Genomic DNA, 21,712 nt, shown 5'->3' with positions numbered 1-21,712 from the left:
CAGGTATAATGAAACATTGTGAAGTCAAAACCACGTATGAAGAGAAGAAATTTTACCTTTTAAAAAAAGTAACCTTACCTTCCTTTCCCTCTGCTCTACAGCTAATTTAGGGGGAAAATCACAAGATTTTGTTATAAGTACTGCATTAGAAAATACCATAGTTTTCAATGCTCTTCTGTTCTTTGCATTTTCAGCTTTATGTTTTGATCTTTTCTCTTAAAGGATAATTTGATATCTTATTTTTACACTGATGCTATGTTCAATGTCTTCTATACAAAGCAGTGGGAGTTGTCAAATGTAAAGGGTTGTTGTAGCTGCAATTTCATCTTTCTCACAGATGGCAAAATCTTCTGGTGAAAATTTTCAAACTCATACTTATGCACCTCTTCCTGATTGCTTTAGAAATTGGAATGAAGCTAATAATTTGGAAGAAGAAAAATTATATCAGTGTTTAAAAATTATTAGGCTTTAAAGTTCATTTTAAATGCTCATCATTATAAATTATAATTGCATTATTGCTCTTCAGGCCTTGAATTAAGCCGGTGAAACTCATCTTATTGAAATGACCCTGAATTATCCGTTAATTTTTGCTTTACTGTTCTATGATTCATTACTATTTCTTTAAAAATCAGCACTGGAGATGTGACAGAATGATGACACTTATCTCTAAGTAACTGTTGAACTCTTAATAGTTCTAGGTACTCTACAGATCAATCTCACACGTGCACAAGCAAATCAAATCTGAAATTGCTGGCAAAGATGCTTCTATGACTTTTATTAGTCATGTGAAGGCTTCAAGGAAAAAATTGGACTAGATCTATCTATGTACAGTAATGAATATGCTAAGAAGATTGACCAAAGTAAAGCAAATACAGTTCTCACAGATGGCCTTCTTGCTAAGTTAAGGCTACAAAAATCCCTAGCTGAGGACATGAACAGAAATCACTAGTCAAAACTTAGTAGAGTAAGAAGCAGGGTGAGATTTCTTAAAACATTGTAGACATAAGGTTCAGAGAGCACAGAGAGCATATTTTTTCATTTAAGGGAACCTTTTGAATGTTGTATTTGAATGAGCTAAGCAAAGTATTCAGGAGCAGTTTGCCTGAAATGTCAGCATTTTCCCAATGTCGGTGTTTGCCCAAACCAGCCAAAGTGACTGAAGTATCTGAAGATAGCACTGAATGGCTTTCATGATGTTGAGGATGCTGGATTGGGGGGGTCTCAAGACAGTTTGCTGTCTGTGATCACAGATAGCACTGCTTTGCCTGCAAATAAACTGTGTCCTTTCTGTAAGTTGCTTTGCAAAATGTTTCAGACGTCTCAGACCAGCCTGTCTCGTTCAGGTGTTGCTGCCAAAGCTGTTGGAAAAACTCATGGTATATAGCACTGCCCTGGGTTGTGCAACAGTTGCATCACAGGCTCCGTATCTGAGAAATGGACTGAAGCACAGAAGCTGGGTGCCTGTGGTATGCCTGAGAAGCTAGAGCCAAATCTGAGTGCAGTTCAAACATATGGACTAAAACAAGGTCTGATGAGTAGCCAGAGAAAATGATGACATTGATGTTATGGTGACATGATGGTAGTGAGGCACCAATGCCCCAGGCATTGGGGGAATGTATGTAGAAACTCATGGGGATATACCATTAATGTTTTTGAGGGGAATCATCTCACATCAGGCAAAAGAGATAGACAGACATATACTCAGTTATAGCTCATGGCTTCCTGATTTTTTCTCATACATTAAGAAGAAAAAAAGTCCATAAAATAATCTGTTAAGGCATTTTAAAAAGCTTTAAATCAAAACCACATTGGCCTGCCTTGTAATGACACTTCTCTTGTCAAATGTAACTCTTCTGAGGTATGATGTCTCCTAGACCACAGGGAGATAAATTTGCACGAGTCTTTCTCTATATATCTGGACAGTAAGAGTGGGTTTCATCATACTGATGTAGATGTCTGATATGTAGGATGCAGACATTTAAATCTGAGGTAATCATCTAGTCTTCCTTTATAGTCAACAAAGGGACAAGGCACTCCAGAGTATGATTCATTTCATGTAAAGTAGGACAGATGAATGGTAGCCTCAAAATGTCTGTTCTTCCTCATTGACTCTAACAAGAGTTGAGGGTGAGTCGCTGAGCTGTCCATGTCTACGTCAAAAGTGCAGCAGCTGAAACCCTCAGCAGAAGATGAGTCATGAGAGCTCTGTACAGTTGTTCTTTGTTATTTTTATTTATTTATATATATATATATATATAGAGAGAGAGAGAGTAATGTTTAACTGCAGGACTGTAAAGTGACAATGCATTAAACATGTTACTGCTACCCATATCATCTAAACCAAAGTGTGAAAGCACTGGTAATTCTTGCTTAATCTTGCTTATTCTTATTAATTTGAATATACCTTACAGGTGCATACTATGAAGTGTTAAATAATATTGCTGCTTTCTAACAGTTTAGTTCATTGCTCCCTGTACATCGAGTGTGATTTACCATGGTGAAGTACATCTTTACGCTTACTGACTAGCATGAAATTTGGAGCAAGACAAAGATATCAACTTAAATGAGAAAAAAGGCTGCCCTTTCCCTCAACATTTCTGAACTCTCCAGATTAGACTAAATAAATATATTAAGTTAATGGAAGGACCTCTGAATTTAGGAGAGCATTGTGCTGATAGCGAGGCACCAAAGAGGTGAATGGAAGCATATTGGACAGTCTGGTATTGTAAGAGTAAGACTTGCCATGTTGTGTAAACCAGTGGCTGACAGCAGAACTCTGGTAATACAAAACATTTTGCAGAGATAGACACTGAAATTTTCCCAAAGCTGGTGCTTTAACCATGAATTCACATAAATACTTTGATACTATGTACTAGGGCTGTTGACTATGAATTATGAATGAACTTTGCTAATCACCACTGAATTTTGATTTCCCAACCATTGATTACCTGCTGTCATTTGATAGTGTTTGAAGAAGATTGCTAAATATAATAAAGCATCTTGTGTAGGCCTGTGGAATAATGATAAAAAGTTGATAGAATAACATTAGGAATTCTGGAATGTATTCTCATGAGCTTGAAGGAATACCAGAACCTGAATGCAAGTATTAGAGTAATGAAAAATTACTGGCAATTATAAGGACCTTTTATGTCATGCAAATTCTTCGCCTTCAGCCTGATTAAAGGTCTTCAGGCACAACAGAAGAGAGCTTGCAGATTTCCAGGATTATTATTCTGTAATGCCATGGTGAAGCTAGTGAGTATTTCAGAGACTTACCAAATACCTTGCTGTCAATTTGTAGTGATGTTTTACCTCATTGAGAAATCAAAGGCTGGTGTTTATGCAGCACATTTACTTTTCCTAGTAACCAGCATACTAATGCTGTGACAGTCCCCAGAATTAAAAGGAATGAGGCACAGAATGACCTCAAGAAGATGAAAAACCTGTTCTCTAATACCCTGATAGTACAAGAGGTCACCATATTTTGCCTTTGGGAACAGCTCAACAACTTAATTCTAGAGTACTTACCAGAGTAAAGAAATACTGTGTTTCTGTATGATTACTGTTTTGACCCAACTGATACTACATGGCATTGCAGCTACTATTTAACTGCCTAATATTCTCTTAAGTCAGAGGATAATATATTTATTTTCAAGATTGCAGACCAATTCTCTCATAAACTAGCTCAAAAAGGAAGGTTAGATAGACACTTATCTTGGTAGATCATTTTGCAGTATAAGACATGCACATACCTTCTTTTCCAAGAGTCACTTATTAAATGAAACATATTTAGCATGCTAAAATAATTTGCTATATTTTTCTCAATAATTTTCAACCTGACTAAACTGAAACAAATATAAACCCTGCACAAAATCTACCAGAGTAAAACCTCAGCCTCGACAACTTTCAGAGAATGCTGTAAGCCTAGTCTACTCAATTTTAGTGGTAATGTGAAAGAGCACCAAGTTCAGACCAGCCAGGATTCATTCTGTGGATTCATAATTTGCTTTCAAGTTGTAAAAGCTGTATTAGAAAAAGCATTTGCTTTTTAAATGCCTCGCAAATAAAAGAGATCAGTCTACAGTGCAAGTGAACAAAAGCCAGCAAGTAAAAACCATATATAACAGAACAAATAGAAAACTAAGCCAGAATTAAAAGTGTGCTGAGAGTTGTATTTAGTGAGGGGGGGAAAGTAAGTGCATATTTCTTTTAAGATGCATATATCATAGAATACAAAGGAATAATTTAATAATTTTACCTTCATCATCTGTCAATTCCTACCAATTTGTGAGATATGAGTGGGGGAAATGACAGTAACCACATCAGCACAAGTTTCATGTTAGTATAATGGAGTTCGTATTTTGGAATATTTATGACAGTATGCAAAACAGTCCTTTTCAGAAATAACTATCTTTGCTTCAAGAGAGGACAAAGGAAATACACAGAGATAAAAAGTAAGGATATTTCATTTAAATAGAACTTAACTAGTTTTAACATAATTCCAATAATTTTTTAACATATATCTATGTAAATACACACACACTCTTTTCATCCGTTTGCCCTTTTCACAACTATGTAAGAAAATGGTATTTAAGAACAAATCATTGGTGATAGCATTTACAAGCAAAACTAGTAAGATTTTTAATCAAAGATGGATTGAGACAAAAAAATTATCTTAGCAGCATTTGTCAAACATATGAAATTGCTCTTTAATTGACTTCAACAGGGCAGATTACCTGCTATATGCTTTATTTAATGTAACTTTTACAGTGTTACTCATTGCCAGTCATATCACTTCTTTGAGCAAACACTCGTTATAGCTGGAGCTCAACTTGAGAGAACCATCAGGAAGAAGTCTGTGCATCACTTAAGCTCTTGTGCACTGCTAAATTTCACTTTTTAACCTGTCCTAAAGTTTCTTTTTCAAAGTTATTAATGGAAGGAAATACAGCCTATTTCATGAGATCATATTTTATACACTCACGTTTTTACATTTTTAGCCGGCTCAAAGTCATCTGTTTTGTGCACAGTATTATATTTTGTTCTTGACAAAGCATCAGCTGATAACCAACATCTTTGGCCCTGAATATGTGACTCATTTTCCTTCTGTAATTTATATACTGCTCTCTCTTCTGTGAGCAATATCCCACAAGTCATTGCCAAATTGAGCAAGCTATGGGCCTATTGGTGACAAGAGAAAGAAGAGTGCTCATTGTTAATGGATAGGTGAATAATAAATCAAAGCAGGAACTTGGGCATCAGCATTCATGTATTTAATATGCTGGATGAATTTGGAATTGTGAAAAATCAGAATGCTTTGGGGATATTCTGCTTTTATTTACCTCCAGTCACTTCCAAGTCAGAAAGTTAAGTAATCTAGTATTGGCAAATAACAACTTAGTGCCCAGTTTTGCCTATGAGGCTACATAGTAAACACCCATGCTAGACTATTCAACCAGAAGATGAGTTTATCCTTTGTATTGTAACACTCATCACTTTAAAAGTGATTAATTATTCTCTAGAGTCTGACCTATGCCCTATGGAAATGTTTAGACCTGTACTTAACTCCTTTAGATGGATTAATGTAGCTAAAGATTTTTATGTTTCCTTCCAATCATTACAAATGTCTCATTTACTATAGTTTATTTCAAGACTATAGAAATGTGGGCTGTTTCCCAGTGTGCTGATAACATTTCAAAACAACTGCAAAATAGCAACCAATCTGCCATCTCTGGTATTATCTTTTACAGCTATAGCTGGTGAGAGGCTAAGACAGTTCAAAACTTATCTGAACTGGATTGGAGAGGACCCAAGTCTGATTTAGATTATGTCAATAGCTATCATGTATAACATGAATTACAGAGGCTTTATCTATTCTATTATGGTAGGCTGTTGAAGCTTCTTCAGAATAAATCATACAATTGCTTTGTGCTGTCTGATGTATCAGTTTACACCAACTAGTAGTCATAACTGGGGAGTGTGGATTCAGTACCTAACTAGCTACAAGACTTGTGTGGCAGATGAAGAAAAATTCCAAGGCAAATCATTCAATAGCTTTGTTAAAAAATCATTGTAACAACATTCTTATTACTGACAACATCAAAAATTTTATTAGGTTTTCATATTAGGTTTCCAACCTAAATGATTCTGTGATTCCATGATACTTAATGTTTTGTAATTTTTTTGCACTCTATTGAAATGGCTCTTGCTACAAGTGTATTTACTGCTACTTAAATCTTAACACCATCTTCTTTGATGTATTAGCTCTTATCAGTTCATATTCTTCTCTCTAGAATCTATTTTTTTCTTGATTTCCATGGCCTTATTATCTCAGATCTCCTTTTAGCTTTCTGATCATCAATTCAGTTAAGTGTTTTAGAGGGATCTTGCTTGATACAGCTGTGATCTGGTAGCATGAACTGGATGCCCAGTAGCAGCTGAAGCGCTGCTTAGAGCAAAAGCTCAGGTGCAGTTGTTGAATGCAGGGTCGGGTTAGTTTCATCTGAAAGTTTATGAGCTCCAAGACTGCTCTGCCATGGAAGCTATAGCCCACTAAGCGATTATCTTCTTGAAAGAAACACTGTGCTTTCTGCCGTGCTTCCTCTCACGATTTGAACTGTCTTTTGGCAGAGGCCTCTAAAAAAGCTTGAGAATTGTTTAGGTGTTTGTTAATCTACTAAGGCAGCAGCTACCATGCTGACAAGTTGCCTGCCTCTTTTAATTAAATTGTAAATTTTTTGAGATGTCATCTGCTCTTTTCCACTGGAAAAGATAAATTGATGCAGTGGATAATAATGTTTTTCTTATAAACACAAATTTGTTATTATGATTTTTTTTTCCTATTGTAGTTCATCCACTGTCATGTATTTTTTCTATTTCCAGAAGATTTCTCATGTCTTTGTTGCATCAGACATCTGGTCAGTGTAGCTCAGTCAGAAGCCAAGGATTGTAAGAACTGTTTCAATTAGCATAATCTCCCAGTCAAAAACAGTAGGATCTTTGTCATTGGAAAGGAGAATTATGTAAGGTTGCTTCTAGACATTGTAGTAATTCTGGAGTTGTGTGGTTGAAGGGGGAAGTGGGGGTGGGGGGGGGGTTTCTGCACTTAAAACACAGAATTAAAATGCCTCAAATACTGTTTTATCATTTAACACAATGCATTCATTTCTTCACTGGGATACAGACCTATGTTTAGCAGAGTGGCGTAACGGGCCAGTAGTGACTGTGGTGGCTATGCAAAACACAAGAGAAGATGTGAAAATGGCCACACAGTCAAGATGGCAGCATTGCCAGGTTCAGCTCTACTGGCAAACTTAAAAGAAAAGCTGGAAGGCAGCCATGAAGTGGCAGAGGAGAAAATCCCCTCTGCTTAAGCTCTGTCATCCTGAAGACTGACCAGGATGTGTTTTGCTGAGTTCACTCCTAATATAAGACAGTGTGAGTACTCTCCATAAGACCAGCCACTGTTTCTTATGCCTCTGTGTCCCCAACCATAAAGGATTGTTGGGCATCTTATGGGTTGGTTTGTGCTTTTTTTTGATGTATTTTGGTAATAGCTGTAAATTAGGAACTAGTGTTAAAGAGCAAAAATTTGAGTGAAGGTACTGGTACTGTTCAGCCAGACCAGAATCCCACTCACTAGTCAATATGGTTTAAGCCCTCCAGACTGCTCTTCAGAGACACTTTGATCTTTTCCTTGACAATACACAGGTGCTTAAGGAGAAGTCAGGCCACCAAAAACACTGTTCCATGTATTTCATTTCATGTAATACATTTCTCCATGTATTTCTATGGGTCGTATGGGTTTTGTGTAGTAGATCTTTGGAGACCTAGACAAGAACATTACATTTACTCTTCTCTAGTAGACTTCCCATTCTTCCAGAGCAAACTTTACCGGCCTCTAGCAAACTTTATTAGTTGATATTTAGATTTATAAGAAGAAAAGATCACATATTTTTTCTTGTGCATCGTCATCCTGAGGGTGCTTACATAAAGACACAGCTTCAGATTCTTTTTTCAGATTTTCTGAAAGCAAACCCTATGTTTTTCCTGTGCCATTTTCTCTTGTGGAGAAAGTAAGTCATCTTTTAGTTCTAATACAGATTAGCCACTTTGAACTTGTACCTTTGTTCCAAAGATTGTTTCCTGCTAAGACTGAACCTCTCTCTGTCTGTTGTACGTGTGTGTGCATGGTTTATCTGTACTTTGGGATTTGGATCTCTCAACAGCAGTGTTGTTGCCCAGCAAAGTCTGTTATGACCCAAGAATAATACAGTATGTGTAGGTAAAGCTGATTTTAAATTTAAAATGACAGTCAATTTTTTAGTAATTTATTAGTCACTGTTAATACTTACCTGTATCCATTTTGTTTTCCCTACTCAGATGTTGCAAGAGCAATTGAGTTACTGGAGAAACTGCAGGAATCTGGAGAAGTACCAGTACACAAGCTACAGTCTCTAAAGAAGGTGCTGCAGAGTGAGTTTTGTACGGCTATCAGAGAGGTATGAATTTGAGATTTCTAGTTATTTCTCAGACTAACATTACTCAGTAAAGAAAAGCGTATTTGCCTTTCGGTGCTACATTGTATAAAGGATGATGGATGTGAGATGTGTCTGTAGCTGCCTGCTACTGTGCAGAACATAGAAGTTACTGAGAAGCAGACACAGAACAATTGCGTCAGCAAGACATCAGGGTTGAGGCAATCAGCCTTGCTGAGAAGAAAGGGTGATTAATTAGTACTTTAGTATTCTGCTCACATTGTTTGAGGGTCTGTGGTAACCTATACAGCACTGTGCTGGGATAAGGGGTCATGCCAGTTTGGGTCAGCACAAGCTTGAATGCCTCTCCTTTGAGCTCAGGTGTGTGATAGGGAGGTGCTGATAAAATCAGAATGCAGCGACAGCCAAAAGGGGCAAGACTGAAGTTAACTTAGCTGACAGGAATCTTACCTTGGAAGTCAGTGGTTGGGTCCCAGTGGGCTTTGCTCTTCATGTCAGAAAGCCTTGTCATACTGCTAAGAACTGTGATCATTCCACTACCAGCTGTGGTCAGGGCCTTCCTAAGCTCTGCCCAACAGTAGATAAATAGTAATTGTTTTCTTCGAGTCAAGCTAGAGAAGATGCACCTCAGTTCTACATGCACACAAGCAGAATCTTTAAAGGAGTTAAACTACGAACACTTCTGTTGGAAGTTTATTAGAAAGAAAACATGGTTTAATACAACATTGTGTCAGATATTTTACCTACTAAATCAAGGAGACTCTTAGCCTGCTGAACAGAAGCAGCTCTAAATGCCCTAATGAGGGCAACATATTTTTAGTAGAAAACCTGCAAGAACTTCCATTTCAGTTTGTCTGTCTACTGCCCGGAACTAATCCTCCATTGCTAAAATCAATGGTGAATCTAATGTTCCCTCAATGGTAGCAAAATTGAGCTCCTAATAACTAGGCAGCAGGAGCAGATTGATTGAGTGGACCTACTGAGTGGCTGAAAGGAAAAAGAGATGAACCGGTATTAGTTTAATAAGCAAAATGGAATACACTCTTTGTTTTTATGGAATATATTCTTCAGTGTGAGAATCAGAGAGAGGCTTCCACGTAATTAAATTGCAGTTTTTAAGACTTTTTAAAGGGAACAGTGTTCCCTGACAATAAATAACAAATAGTGTCCCATGACAATAAATAATGGCACTGTGTACCCTCAAAAGCTGATATTCTGACTAGTCCTTTCATTTAACCAAACTAAATGCTTCTTTAAGTAACCACAAAACGTAGAAAAGTTGTGGGATTGTTTGGGGTTTTCTTCCAATAGCTGGGCCTGGTACTCCAATTGTTAAAGGCAGCTTTGAGTCTTTGCAGCATTGTCAGTGAAATCTTAACAAATTTATATTAGTCTCAAGAAAACAATTTTAGCAGAAGCAAACACAAAATTTAAGAACAAAGAAGTTGGCTTAGAAAAAATGCTTTCTCAGTTCAATGAACTGAAAGTAGATCTTGACAAAATCATCTCAGTGGCACAAAAGGACTTTACAGAGTATTGTGTAAAGACAACCTACATGTGACTGGAGCTTGTTGTTACACAAGAATTGAGTGATGATGAATAAACAGTTCTGCCAACTTCATAAACAAAAAAATGTATTTCTTACTAAGTTTATATGTAACATATCTTTCTAACATATCACTCACTAGCAGAGAACAAAATTTCTACACGCAAAAAATTTGTACCATACTCTGAAATGTGTGTAAATCTTCTTTTAGAAAAAAAAATCAAATATAAAAGGCCCAATAATAAATCTTTTCATTTAGGGAGCGTGGGAGGATTGACATATATACCTTGTGAGTACTTAGGGTTGTTCTACATGTGGCTGCTCTTTTCAGCTACATTAAGTCCTTGGCAGATATTTAGACTGTAACTCTCTTTTTTTCTACCAGTTGAAGAGCTGTTGGAAAACTTAGAAAAGAATTGCTTCTATACAAAAAAAAATATAAAAGCATGGAATATTTTGGTCACATTACATTGTCAGCCATCTCCAGGCACTGCAAGAGGGAGTGGGAGGGTATCTGAGCTGTGTCGTGTCATTAATCAGGGATGCCCTTCTTGTATGTCCTTCATGTACACTGGAATTTATTGAACGGCACAGATTTTTCTTTGTGTTTGAGTTTGAGATAGCTAAGGCTAGACAGAAATTTGTCTACACATGCTCCCTCCCATTGTTCATCTTTTCTTACCTTAGTGCAAGATGTGAGAGTATGGTGACTAGATTTTAATTTTCTTTATTAGTGCCTACACAGACTAGAGGAGAAAAGTTGTTGACATTACAAGAGAATGCACAGCAGCCAGTTGGGAATAATGAGAAAAGTGGGAGTGAAGCAGACCGGGTGTGAGCTGTAGGTAGGAGTAATCAAAATGGGATGAGGAGATAGGCTTTGTGTTAGTATGCAAATTCTGAAAGAGGCTGCTTTTTATATATATGCAGATATTCAGATCTGCAGTGTGCTGTGTTCATTCTATAATGCAAGATCTGAGCCTTATTTTCTTCCATCAGAAAATCTAGTAAAAGAGATTAAGGCAGACTTTCATAGTCCTATAAACACCATAATGGAGGAGCTTTGTAAAATAAAAATTTTCATTTTCCAGTCCAAGAAATTATGGAAACTTAACTGTCCAGTGAGATTGCTTGTTAAAATAAGTCCCAGAGAAACTCAGCATTGGGCTGAGTGTAGGTGAAAGGATCAAAGATGAAATGCAATATGCCCTGTACTAACTAAATGTGTCTTGTCCGTTCTACAAGTAGGAATTCTTTAACTACAGAAGCAGGAGGTTACTTTCATGACCCATTTGCCTTTAAAAATATGAGATACGATATTAGAAGGCATACATTCCAATTGAATGTGTAGGTATCTGTCTAATGGCTGTAATTAATTGTATTTATGGAAATCTATTTAGTATATTAAATTTCAAATCCCTAAACTAATATTCCATAGAAATCATTTTTGTAAAGTGACTGAGTGAATGAAATTTAAATAGAAGTACTTTAGCATTTTTCAAGGATGCTATGTTAGGAAATGGTGATTAATGGTTCTCACTTAGCTAAATATAAGTGCCACCAACTGAAATACTCTGTCTGGCACTAGGCAGGAATATGGATTAGCTCTGAAAATAATGGAAATAATTGAAGTGTATAATGGCCTCAGTATTTCCCTTTCACCTGAATACCCCTAGACCAGAAAACAAGTTAACCAAAGTCTGATCAAACCGAAAGTCAGTTTGGAAAAAAAAATTAATTTTGTTTTAAAATTACTTATTTTAAAAGCTCCCTAGCTACATGAAGATTAATTAGGCTTCTATACCTTTGTCATCTAATAAAACTTGCACAAATATTTTCCATTAAACCATTAAGTCCTTTACCCTTCTAAGTGTTTTTGCTGTTTATTTAAAGCTGTTGCTATGTTAATAGTCATCTGGTTTCCAAGGGGTTACTGGAATAAATGAAGGGCTGTGAAAGTGAATGCATAATTGAGCTACTGAGAAGTAACATTCATATGCAACATGAAACTAGACAACCTAATTGATAAAGTTACTTTAATTGTTATAAGTCAGCAAAAGGAAGTTGTAAGAACTATAAGATAAGGTGAATTTCTGGTCTGGCAAGAAACCCTAAAGACCTGTGGGCACAGATGATAGAATAAAAAGCTGAGCAAAACACTGTGGATCATCAACAAGAAAATGTGACATGCCTTTGCAGCTTATGTGAATTTTATTTACTGCTAACATCTGATAATTGGTAGTCAAGCACCAGGAGAATAACAATACTTTAATAAACACTTGCATCTCCTGGTGAGCAAAGTTTTCTTTCAGGTTGATTCCCTGATTTCCATTTCTGTGTGTTGAATATGTAATATTCAGGTGTATTTTGTTTTTCTCCCAGCTTGCCTTTGCTACTCAATTTTCCATTTCAAGGTTAAATCTAAAGTTTTTCTGTGTGGGTATTGTTTGAAAGAACATCTAATTAGGAAATACCTATAGTGAATCAATGCCAAAATTAATCAGGTAAAAATGTGGTGTGGCAACCAGACACACTATTTTATATTGTTATGACTCCCACCAAAATATCACGTCATCACAGAAAAGCAATTCTGTAGGATTCAGTCACCGACAAAGGAGGAGCAATCAACACAAAGTACTCTAATCTTGTCCATCTTGTATGAAATTAGTCATTGGGTTGTCTTCGAAAATAGTTCAGTTCCTACCTCAGTAGTTTAAAACCTTTTTAAGCTTGCTATAAAATATACACAGAGCATCCTGGACATTTAAAGACCCCTGTTGACTTACAGACATAAAAATGGCAATGGCAGAACACTGACCCATGTCTTTCATGAAGTCCTGGTGCTCCCTAGTTACTTTAGAGATATACTGCTCATGTTGTATAGTATTAAAATCATAGTTTCATTATATATTAGGTAGGATAGTTTAATAAGCCTAGTCAGTATTTTGGAATTATTTCCTTTAATTACTAGTTTCATTTCCATGCCTTAGCGATCTGAATGCCCAGAATCCTAGTGCTGCTGATGTGCAATGTTTTTTTATCTGGTCATTTCCTCAAGCTACCCACTCACACTTTCCATTAATTAACCCTGATGTATGGCTTTGCAAGTATTAGGGGACCAGAAGAAGGCTGCTGGGTGGTGACAACTGAATCTGGTGGTACCATGCTTATCACTATATTGTGATGCCATGTGTGAGAGCAGAAGGCTGGCTGGAACCTTTAGATGTTCATTCAGTTCACATGTCCTAGTGTGGTGGTGTACTCCAATTTCACAGGGCTATACTGAATATAACAATCTGGGTATTAGCTGGACTCAGGCAAAAATCCTCATTTATTCTTTTATTCAATAATTAATTTAAGATTTTAATGTAGGAGTCATTTAAATGCCTGTTTTCATTGTGTTTCAATAATCTTAAAAATTTGTTTGTTCAATTTGCAATATAATGCTGTCATTCCACATCCCAGATCTAGTCTCTGAAAGCAGAATGTCATTGTTTTCTGCCTCATGGGTCATTATAAAAATGGAGGTGCAGCAGGCCAAATTCTCTCAGTTGGCACCAAGGTAAGCCCCGAGTCCAAATTCTGCCCTGTGTTAATGCTTTATTTTTGCTGGAAGCTACATATTTTTTACAGGAGGAGAAATACAATTCTGCTCAGTCTGTCATCTCCACAGGGCAAGCCCAGCATTTGAAGTTTTTAAATTATAAGATGCACACTTGGAAAAAAAAAACTTATTGAGAGGACTTACTGCTACAATTCACAGCACAGAACTGTGATTAAAGCCCAGTAGGAAGCCTGACGTCTAAAGATCCCCTGCTGTCACATTTGCCCGTGCAAACCAAACTGTTGGTCAGCTTGAGCAGAATTGATATGCCGGGTTTACTAATAAGGCAATTAGTAAACAAAAGGGCAATAGGACAACACATAGGAGTAAAGTGACAGAGATTTATCAGCTCCGTGTTCTACCTCAGGTCACAAAACTGGTAGGGTTGTATTAGCATGATGCCTCATTAAACTGGCTGGGAAGCAGAGTTCTCCTTAGGCTAATCTGATACCTTGTTATAACTTGTTCTAGAGTTCCTGATAGCTTATTCACTGTGCCATTAGTTTAGTAGTAGGACTCATGCAGTAGCAAATATGGAATTGTGCAAATTCACCAATTTAATTCAGATTTTTACGTTTATGCATTGATTAATTTGTAACTTTTCAATAAAATTTGTATTCCTGGATGTTAATTGTAAAGTTTTGTTATTTTTTTCTTTTTTTTTTAATATTGGAGTAGATTATAATATCAGCCAAACCAGTTCAGTTTACTTGAATTCTGGGGCTGTGTAGCATTTGCAATAATTTTCTACTGTACCTTTCCATCCCTTTTTCATTTCCACTGTCCCAACAATGAAAAGCCACATAAAATAATGATATAAGTTTCTACTAAATGAGTACTTCCCTCACTGAGAGGAAAGGGCATTACTTAGCTTGACTCAAATATGATGGTATGGCACAGTAGTAATGTATTCATGTTTTACAGAATTTTGCCTTCTGCGTCCTGATTGCAGGTACTGTACTTATAATGATGAGTTGAAAGAAGGATTTGTAATGTATCCTTATTAGATAATAAAAAATCTGATTTCTTAAGATGAGCTGTCTGCTCTTTGTCTTGCCACCATGCTGGATTAGGCATTGAGGAAGTTCCGCAGAAAAGCATAAATTAGCAGTAAGCACAGAACTTTTTTATTTTTTTAATTACCCTACTGTGTTAAAATATATGCTATTTTTTAAGGTGAATGTAATCAGAAATTACTCCAATTTTGAAAAACAATGAGGCATTACTCTGTTGCTTACAAGCCACGGATGGCATGAATGAGAACTTTTGGAAATTATTACCTTGTAACTCAGCAGATGGCCTTCATTAATGGCAATTATATGAATTTACCAAGCTGTCCAGGCATTATCGGAGAGAAGGCATTATTTAGTCTCTGTGCAATTACTGAGTTCCTACCACTTTCATGACTTCACTGCAGAAGATTTAAAACAGCTGCTGTTGTCACCTGTTTTTTTAGCTGCCTAGAGCTAAATACGTAGATTTCACAGAGTACTCTAGAATCTGGGACCAGACTGTATCATGGGTCTTTAATGGTTGCTTTCTCCTAGTGGTTTTGATTAAAGATCACTTTTTAGAGTTGGCTGGTGGCTGTAAATCTAATTATACTTATGCTGTGCATGTGTAACTGTGCCTTTTACGATAGATAAATAAATACTTCAGTGCTTCAAGAGTCCTGCAAGACTCAAAACAATCACATATTGTACAGTTCATCTGTGTGGCTGCATCATATTTACCAAAACTGAGTGGTGCTCAGGTGATGTTCTCAATTTGGCACACAGCTGCAGCTGTGTGTGCCATGGAAGGTGACCCCAGTGGAACATACGTGGTGCATCTCAGCATCTTTTTTGTTTGCTTGCATTATCATTTTAGTTTATTGTTGCAGTATCCTATTTGATTACATAAAACTTTTCACAATAAACAGAATAGCCTTTGCTGCAGTTTATCTCAAGCCTGCTTCTTCCTCTTGAGAGGAATCAGCAGCGAGGTTAACTACTGAGTAATATTAATAAGTGACAGATTGCTGGAAGCCACTGCACCTTTTTTTTTGCCTTCTTTTGCCTCAGTATCCTTCTGCTGCCTCTTAACTGATGTCACTGATGAGACTCCTGAGAAATGCTGCTCAATCTCCAGTTTTTTAAGAAAAAAAATTGTAAAACTGTTTTAAAATTCTATTTTGTCTATATTTTTGTTGTCCTTTAAAACAAGAAGCATCAGTAGTTCCCTTCCTTCCCCCTGCATTCTCAGCTTGATAGGAACATTTGAGATGAGCCTGCATGGTGATGTCATGTTTCATCCAGGTGCTCATTTTGGCAAGGTTTTGACAAATCTGCTAAAGTTTGGAATATGGCTGTTGCATATGTCAGCCTCAACAGCGTGTATAAACTTACTGATGAAGTGAGGGTATTAGTGTTTATTAATGCCTGGTGTATTTTTGAACTCAAAAGTAACTGGCAGCGAGGTCTAAGAGAGTGGTAAATTATAGGCTGTGAGTTCTAAGTGGTCTTATGGGAATTAACTAATCAGACATATTGGTATTTCTTTTTATCCCAGTATATTGCAGTAGAAAGAGCAGAACAGACTTTTAGGACTGTATTTTGCTAAGGTTTAGTGATTGCAAAGGATACAGTTTCTGCAACACCTGTAACACTATTTTAAAGATGCCAGATCATAGTTCCCATTGACTTAGAGCAGAATATAGAACAGCGTGCAAAAGATAGGAAGTAAACTAAATGATCCAATTATATTTTTCTTGTTCTTCATATACGTAGTTTTTACTTGCAAATAAAAGTCTATTTTTTCCTTATTCTTAAAAGGGTATTAAGCAACTTCCTACTGACTTCAGAGTGTCAGCGATGACTCCAGACAGAACTGACATTGGAGGGAAAAGGGAGCACACAGGTCTTGTGTATCCTAACAGCAACACCAGGAGTGTTTCAGTTGACTCACCCAATATGTGCAGAGGATGTGACAGTGTGCAATTTTGGGTACACCTGCTACATACTTCTGCTCACACATAAGGGAGGAAAGAGATTCTGGCACCAGCCTGTAACCCCTGTTGGGTTGTTTCTTGGACAGACGCAGCATCATATGGCAAGAGCTCAGGGACCAAAACTTGGGTCAGCTTTCTGACACCACCACAGTTACTGTCAGAGCACAGTGCACACCACCCTTTTCCACACACAGAAAAAGAAAATTATCCCCTTTAACTTGAGCTTTCATTAAGTATTTCATCCCAAATTAAAATATTATACATTTGTAGTGATTATACTTCATTTATTTTTAACAATGTCTCAGGCCCGTGCGTTTTTTTTTTCCTACTGCCTAAGGACAGCTTAATAATGCATCAGTATTTGGATCAGTTTTTTCACTTTGGTAGAACTGACCTAGTTTCCTCCATAACCCCCATCCCCTAAAGAAGGAAACATTTATATAAAATATCCTCAATGAAAATGCTAAAGCAAAGATTCATAATATTTCTTCCACGTGGTCTGAAATTAACTGTCTCATTTCCTCAAGTTGTTAAACAAGCCTGAATTTCATTTACTGGTTTGTGCTTTTTAATGGGTTAGCATCCCTATGGCATCTTGTGGCAACATCCATGCTGTGTTACTTCATGGAAAGGGATTGCTGCAACAATTGTGAAAATGATGCAAACTTTGGTTTTGAAAATAGACACCAGTGGTTTTTCCAATGCAAACATGTAACTGCTGAAAGGCTAATGAGAGCTTATCATGTAAAAATATTCAGAATGCCAGCAACCTTGAATGACCACATTCTGTCTGATATAAATAGCTCATTAATACAGACTAGTTGCCACAAAGCAGCTTTTTCAAATTTAGTTGTCAAAATTCAGTAGCTGCAAGCAACAACTTACATAATACAGACATGTCAGTGCTTCCAGCAGGAACAATAATGTATCACATGCCTTCCTCTCAAAGGAGCTTTTCAGCCATTTCAACCTCTCTGTATTCACAGGTACCTATCGACTTGTCCTGTTGACACTGATGAGAGAACTTTAGTCAGCTTGCACTCAGGGGCAGACTGAAGATTATTGTACAGAATATACACTGTGAGCTTGGGTGTAAGATTGCCTAATTCTGCTTCTGTTGGGATTACTCAAACACATGTCATAGTCCTATAACAAAATGGGTTTTTGTGATTCATTTGCTCAAACAATCTTGTTTAAGAAGAATCTAAGTTTATTGTAAACTTGAAGTTGTGGTGTGTATACATCAGATCCTTGGCATTCTCCCACAACCAGTGGTTTTGTGGGAGTCTGTCCCTCACAAGCACTGCTATTTAGACAGTTACCGAATTCTCTTTCTTTTTAGTCATTCAGAATAGTCTCTTCCCCAGTTTTTTAAATTAACTTCCAAAGATAAAAGTAGCTATTAACACAGTGTTAATATTTTTTGAGTCATCTAGATTGATAGGAAAGAAAATCAGCCTGCTTTCAACTACCAAATGGAACTACTCTCTTCTAGACTATGGTCTATGACAGTATTTAGTACAGTATCTTAGTAAGAGGCTATAGCTCTGTGTATATATATATATAGTTCTGGAGAAAACATGCTCTTAAAGATGTAAATGTGCTTTCCCAAGCATGCTTATCACATGAGATGATTTTTAAAAAGCAGAACACAAGCACAAAACCAAAAATTCCATCTGATATTCAAGATATAAACTTAACACACTGTCGCTAGATATTTTCCAGTTTCATTGAGCTTACCACAGGTTTATGGCTGAATGGAAGTGCTCCACTACTTTGGTTTTGAGCTTGAGTAAGATTTCAGATGTAAAAAGTCATTACAAAAAAGGAGTTATGAAAGAGGAAATGTGGCTGGGTCAGCTGCATACCTCCTTGCTGCTAATATACACACTTTCAGTTGTGTTTGACATGTTGGTTTTTTTTTTATATGTCATCATCTGTTCAGGTGTCATCTTAGATGGATAATTAGATCTGTTTGTAAGTAATTTTGTAGAAAGGCAAATACTGTGTGAATTTTCAGAAAACCTACCATAAGGAGCAGAGATTTTGAAAACTCTTGAGTTCTCTAAAGTCTGTAGTTCAAGCAAAAATGGCAATTGGTGTAAAATATTACCAGGTAAGATTCCATGGTTTATGTTGTACAAGAGGTTATCAGAGTCTCTTCCAGCCTTTGTAGTGTTTAAGCCTTGCTCACTGATGTGGTCAAGTTTGATCTGAATTGGGTGCTGAAGCACAGCTCAAGGGGAGTCTGTCCAAGCATACAAACCAATGCATTCCTTTCTACAGACATAAATGTGTTGGATTAAGGATGGAAAATATAGGCAAGAGGTTATGGGTAAGGAAAAATGCCAAACAGAATATGAAAGAGTCAAAAATTATGAAAACAAAGTAGAGTGGGAGAGACAACAAATTTGTACTGCAGGTGGCATTTGCTCTCAGAAACAAGGGATTCACAGGCACCACCATGGAAAGGTCTGCAGCTCTTCAGTGCACCTTTGCTCTGTAACTTCTCCCAGTCACAAGATTGGGCATTCTCCTGGCCTGCCCCAAGGACTGGTTCATGCATCAAGTGCAATGAAATGTGGGTCTCCGGACAGAAGGACACTGAAATCCTGGGAGTCAGCTCCAGATTTGGAGAGAAGGGCAGAAGAGAGGTCAGCAACTACACTGAATAAAGCATCTTCTACCCTTCTCACTATGGTAAAAGACTGATTAAGATACTTCTTTTTGCTTGACATCTTACGAGGGAAAAATATTTATCATCCACTCCAACATACGATGGCAATTAGGAAGACAGGGATTCAGCTGGTTGACGGCAGAAGCATAGTACTGAGGTGTAAGTAAATAACAATCTCTCTTTTATAGCTTAGCATCAGTTCGGCAAGGATGCACACATGTACACTGTTCCATTGACATGACTACAGAAGTGCAGTGTAACCAATTATGTCCTCCTTGCTCTGCTTATTCTCATGCTAACTCTCCCCTCTGTACTGTCAGGCTCTTGTCTTCCCTTCCTTGTAGGTCTTCTTCCAAAAATAGATATACAATTCTTTTCTACACTTGAAGCAATAAAAAATATGACAAAGGAGCTAAACCCAGATGATGCCAATATATATTTTGAATGTCATTTATCAGTCTTTTTGCAGGTTTTTTCTTCATTTCACCCTTTTACCTGCTTACCTATGATTTACCTAAGTCACTTATTTAGGTTGTGACTTCTTGAAGGAAGCATTTTATGTCTTTCTATTATTATCATACTGCAGGCACTGTGGAAACACAGCTGATTATTACTACTTACGTGCATGATCTCATGCTAAGAAACCCCTAACATTTTCAAAAAAGGTTACTTCCCCACTTAGAAATTTCAGAAAATGTATCTGGGCTTGCTACATCACAGGTCTGAATTGCAGTGTACTCTGTTTATGGGAGGTTTCTGAGCACCTATTCATTGCTGTAAAATGACTTCTGCCTCATACCTCTGCTCTTCTGGTGTTCAGATCAGCTTGTCCTAAAGTTGAGCATCATTACTGTAGGTACAGTTGTACTTAGAATTACATATTTCATCAGGAGATGAATCACTAAATACCTCTTACGGAAGTTAATGGAATAAAATTGTTTAATTAAATTCTGTCTTAGAGAATTCATCAGAAAAGATGCTGCATCATTCAGGTTGTAAACAGAATGCTACTTCTAGACACCTTCACAAAACAGGCTGTGAAGTGCTGTGTTTTTCCTAGACATTCTACGGCTTTGTGTTGGCTTAAATAGCCAAGCCCTAAATAACTTGCTACTTTGTTAAGAGTCTGTATGGAGTAATTTTTGCTAAGAAGGTAGCTCCTGAATTATCTGTAAGGCTGTTCCCCTTCCTGCTCTCCAGTAAGCTTAAACCAGCTGCTTTGCCTCCCAGCTGAATGCGTGGGGGTGAGGCCCATCATCCTAACAATAATACCTGCTGCATCTGACTCACTACAGCTCCTGCTGGGAGAGGTAATAAAATGTGCATTTCTCTGTGCCTGCGAGAGCTGACACAGTACAAGGAGGATTCACTTCCAAGTTCAAATTTTCTAGCTGTAATTTACCTCCTGCACTCTCTTTGTAATCTTTGAGTAGTGTGGGAGAATAACTTCAGGTTATGTGTGAGGAGACTACCTGCAGAAGCTGAAAAAAGTCTGAGGTCTGTATTCGTGCTTTCAGGAGTGTTGCTTGGTGGGAGTGTTGTATTCTGTGCTCCACAGGAAATAGAAAACAAAGCCAAGTACGTCTTGCTCCACAGCACAAATGAGATCTGTGCAAACAAACCCCTGCCTGCAGCACGCCTTTGCTCAATGAACATTCTGCGCACAGACACTCACAGTTTTGGTAGAAATCACTGGGGGGAGAAATTATCTGAAACATTACCATTTACCTTCCAACTGCAGGTTTGTGTCTTGAAACATTGACATTTCACCTGTAATTTAATCTCTACTACTAATTAAGTGTGGAAGCTCTTTTCCCTAGGCACTAGCCTATCAAGCTGTGTATGGAGTCCATCAGTAAATAATGTTACTGAAAACCTGTGCAGTATTACAGACACTCAAAAGACATGTAGCTCTACATACAAAAATAGATATGCTCTTTTTCAAGTTAGTAACATACAGTAATCATCTAGTTACTGTACTGGGCAACTGGCTCTAGGTGGCCCTGCTTGAGGAAGGCAGTTGAATGAGATGACCTCTAGAGTCACTTCCATTCTCAACCAGTCTGTGATTCTGTGATATGTCAATTTTCTTTCTTCAGCTCAATCATGCTAAACAATGATGTCTTTCAAAATGATTCATCTGTCAGAGTCAACAAAGGTCACTGTTTTAAAATACTTCTTTAGTAAATATCCTACAGGGAAGATCTTAAAATGCTTTAAATTAAAATCTGTGCCTTTTTCTATACTGACTGATAATTTGTTTAAGTAAAGAAAGCTACAGTAGATCTTATACAGGCATCTTAAGGATGACATTGTTGGATTCAGTAGACTTGTTATATGCTAAAAATATAATCAGATGTACAGATAATAGTAGGAATTGAAAGAAAAGATTTTTTAA

The 21,712-nt window shown here is 37.1% G+C and overlaps 1 protein-coding gene across 2 annotated transcripts in view; it reads left to right on the top strand.

The window, feature by feature from the left end:
* Nucleotides 1–21,712, top strand: part of LIN7A (lin-7 homolog A, crumbs cell polarity complex component) — a 46,458-nt gene that overhangs the window by 10,721 nt on the left and 14,025 nt on the right. For both annotated transcript variants that reach the window (XM_068190307.1, XM_068190308.1), the window contains exon 2: nt 8,383–8,501. In XM_068190307.1, coding sequence (XP_068046408.1) covers nt 8,383–8,501 — 119 coding nt within the window. The remainder of the gene's footprint in view (nt 1–8,382; nt 8,502–21,712) is intronic.

Source organism: Anomalospiza imberbis, chromosome 5, assembly GCF_031753505.1.
Source record: "Anomalospiza imberbis isolate Cuckoo-Finch-1a 21T00152 chromosome 5, ASM3175350v1, whole genome shotgun sequence".
NCBI lineage: Eukaryota > Metazoa > Chordata > Aves > Passeriformes > Viduidae > Anomalospiza > Anomalospiza imberbis.
This window is presented reverse-complemented; position numbering and strand designations above follow the sequence as displayed.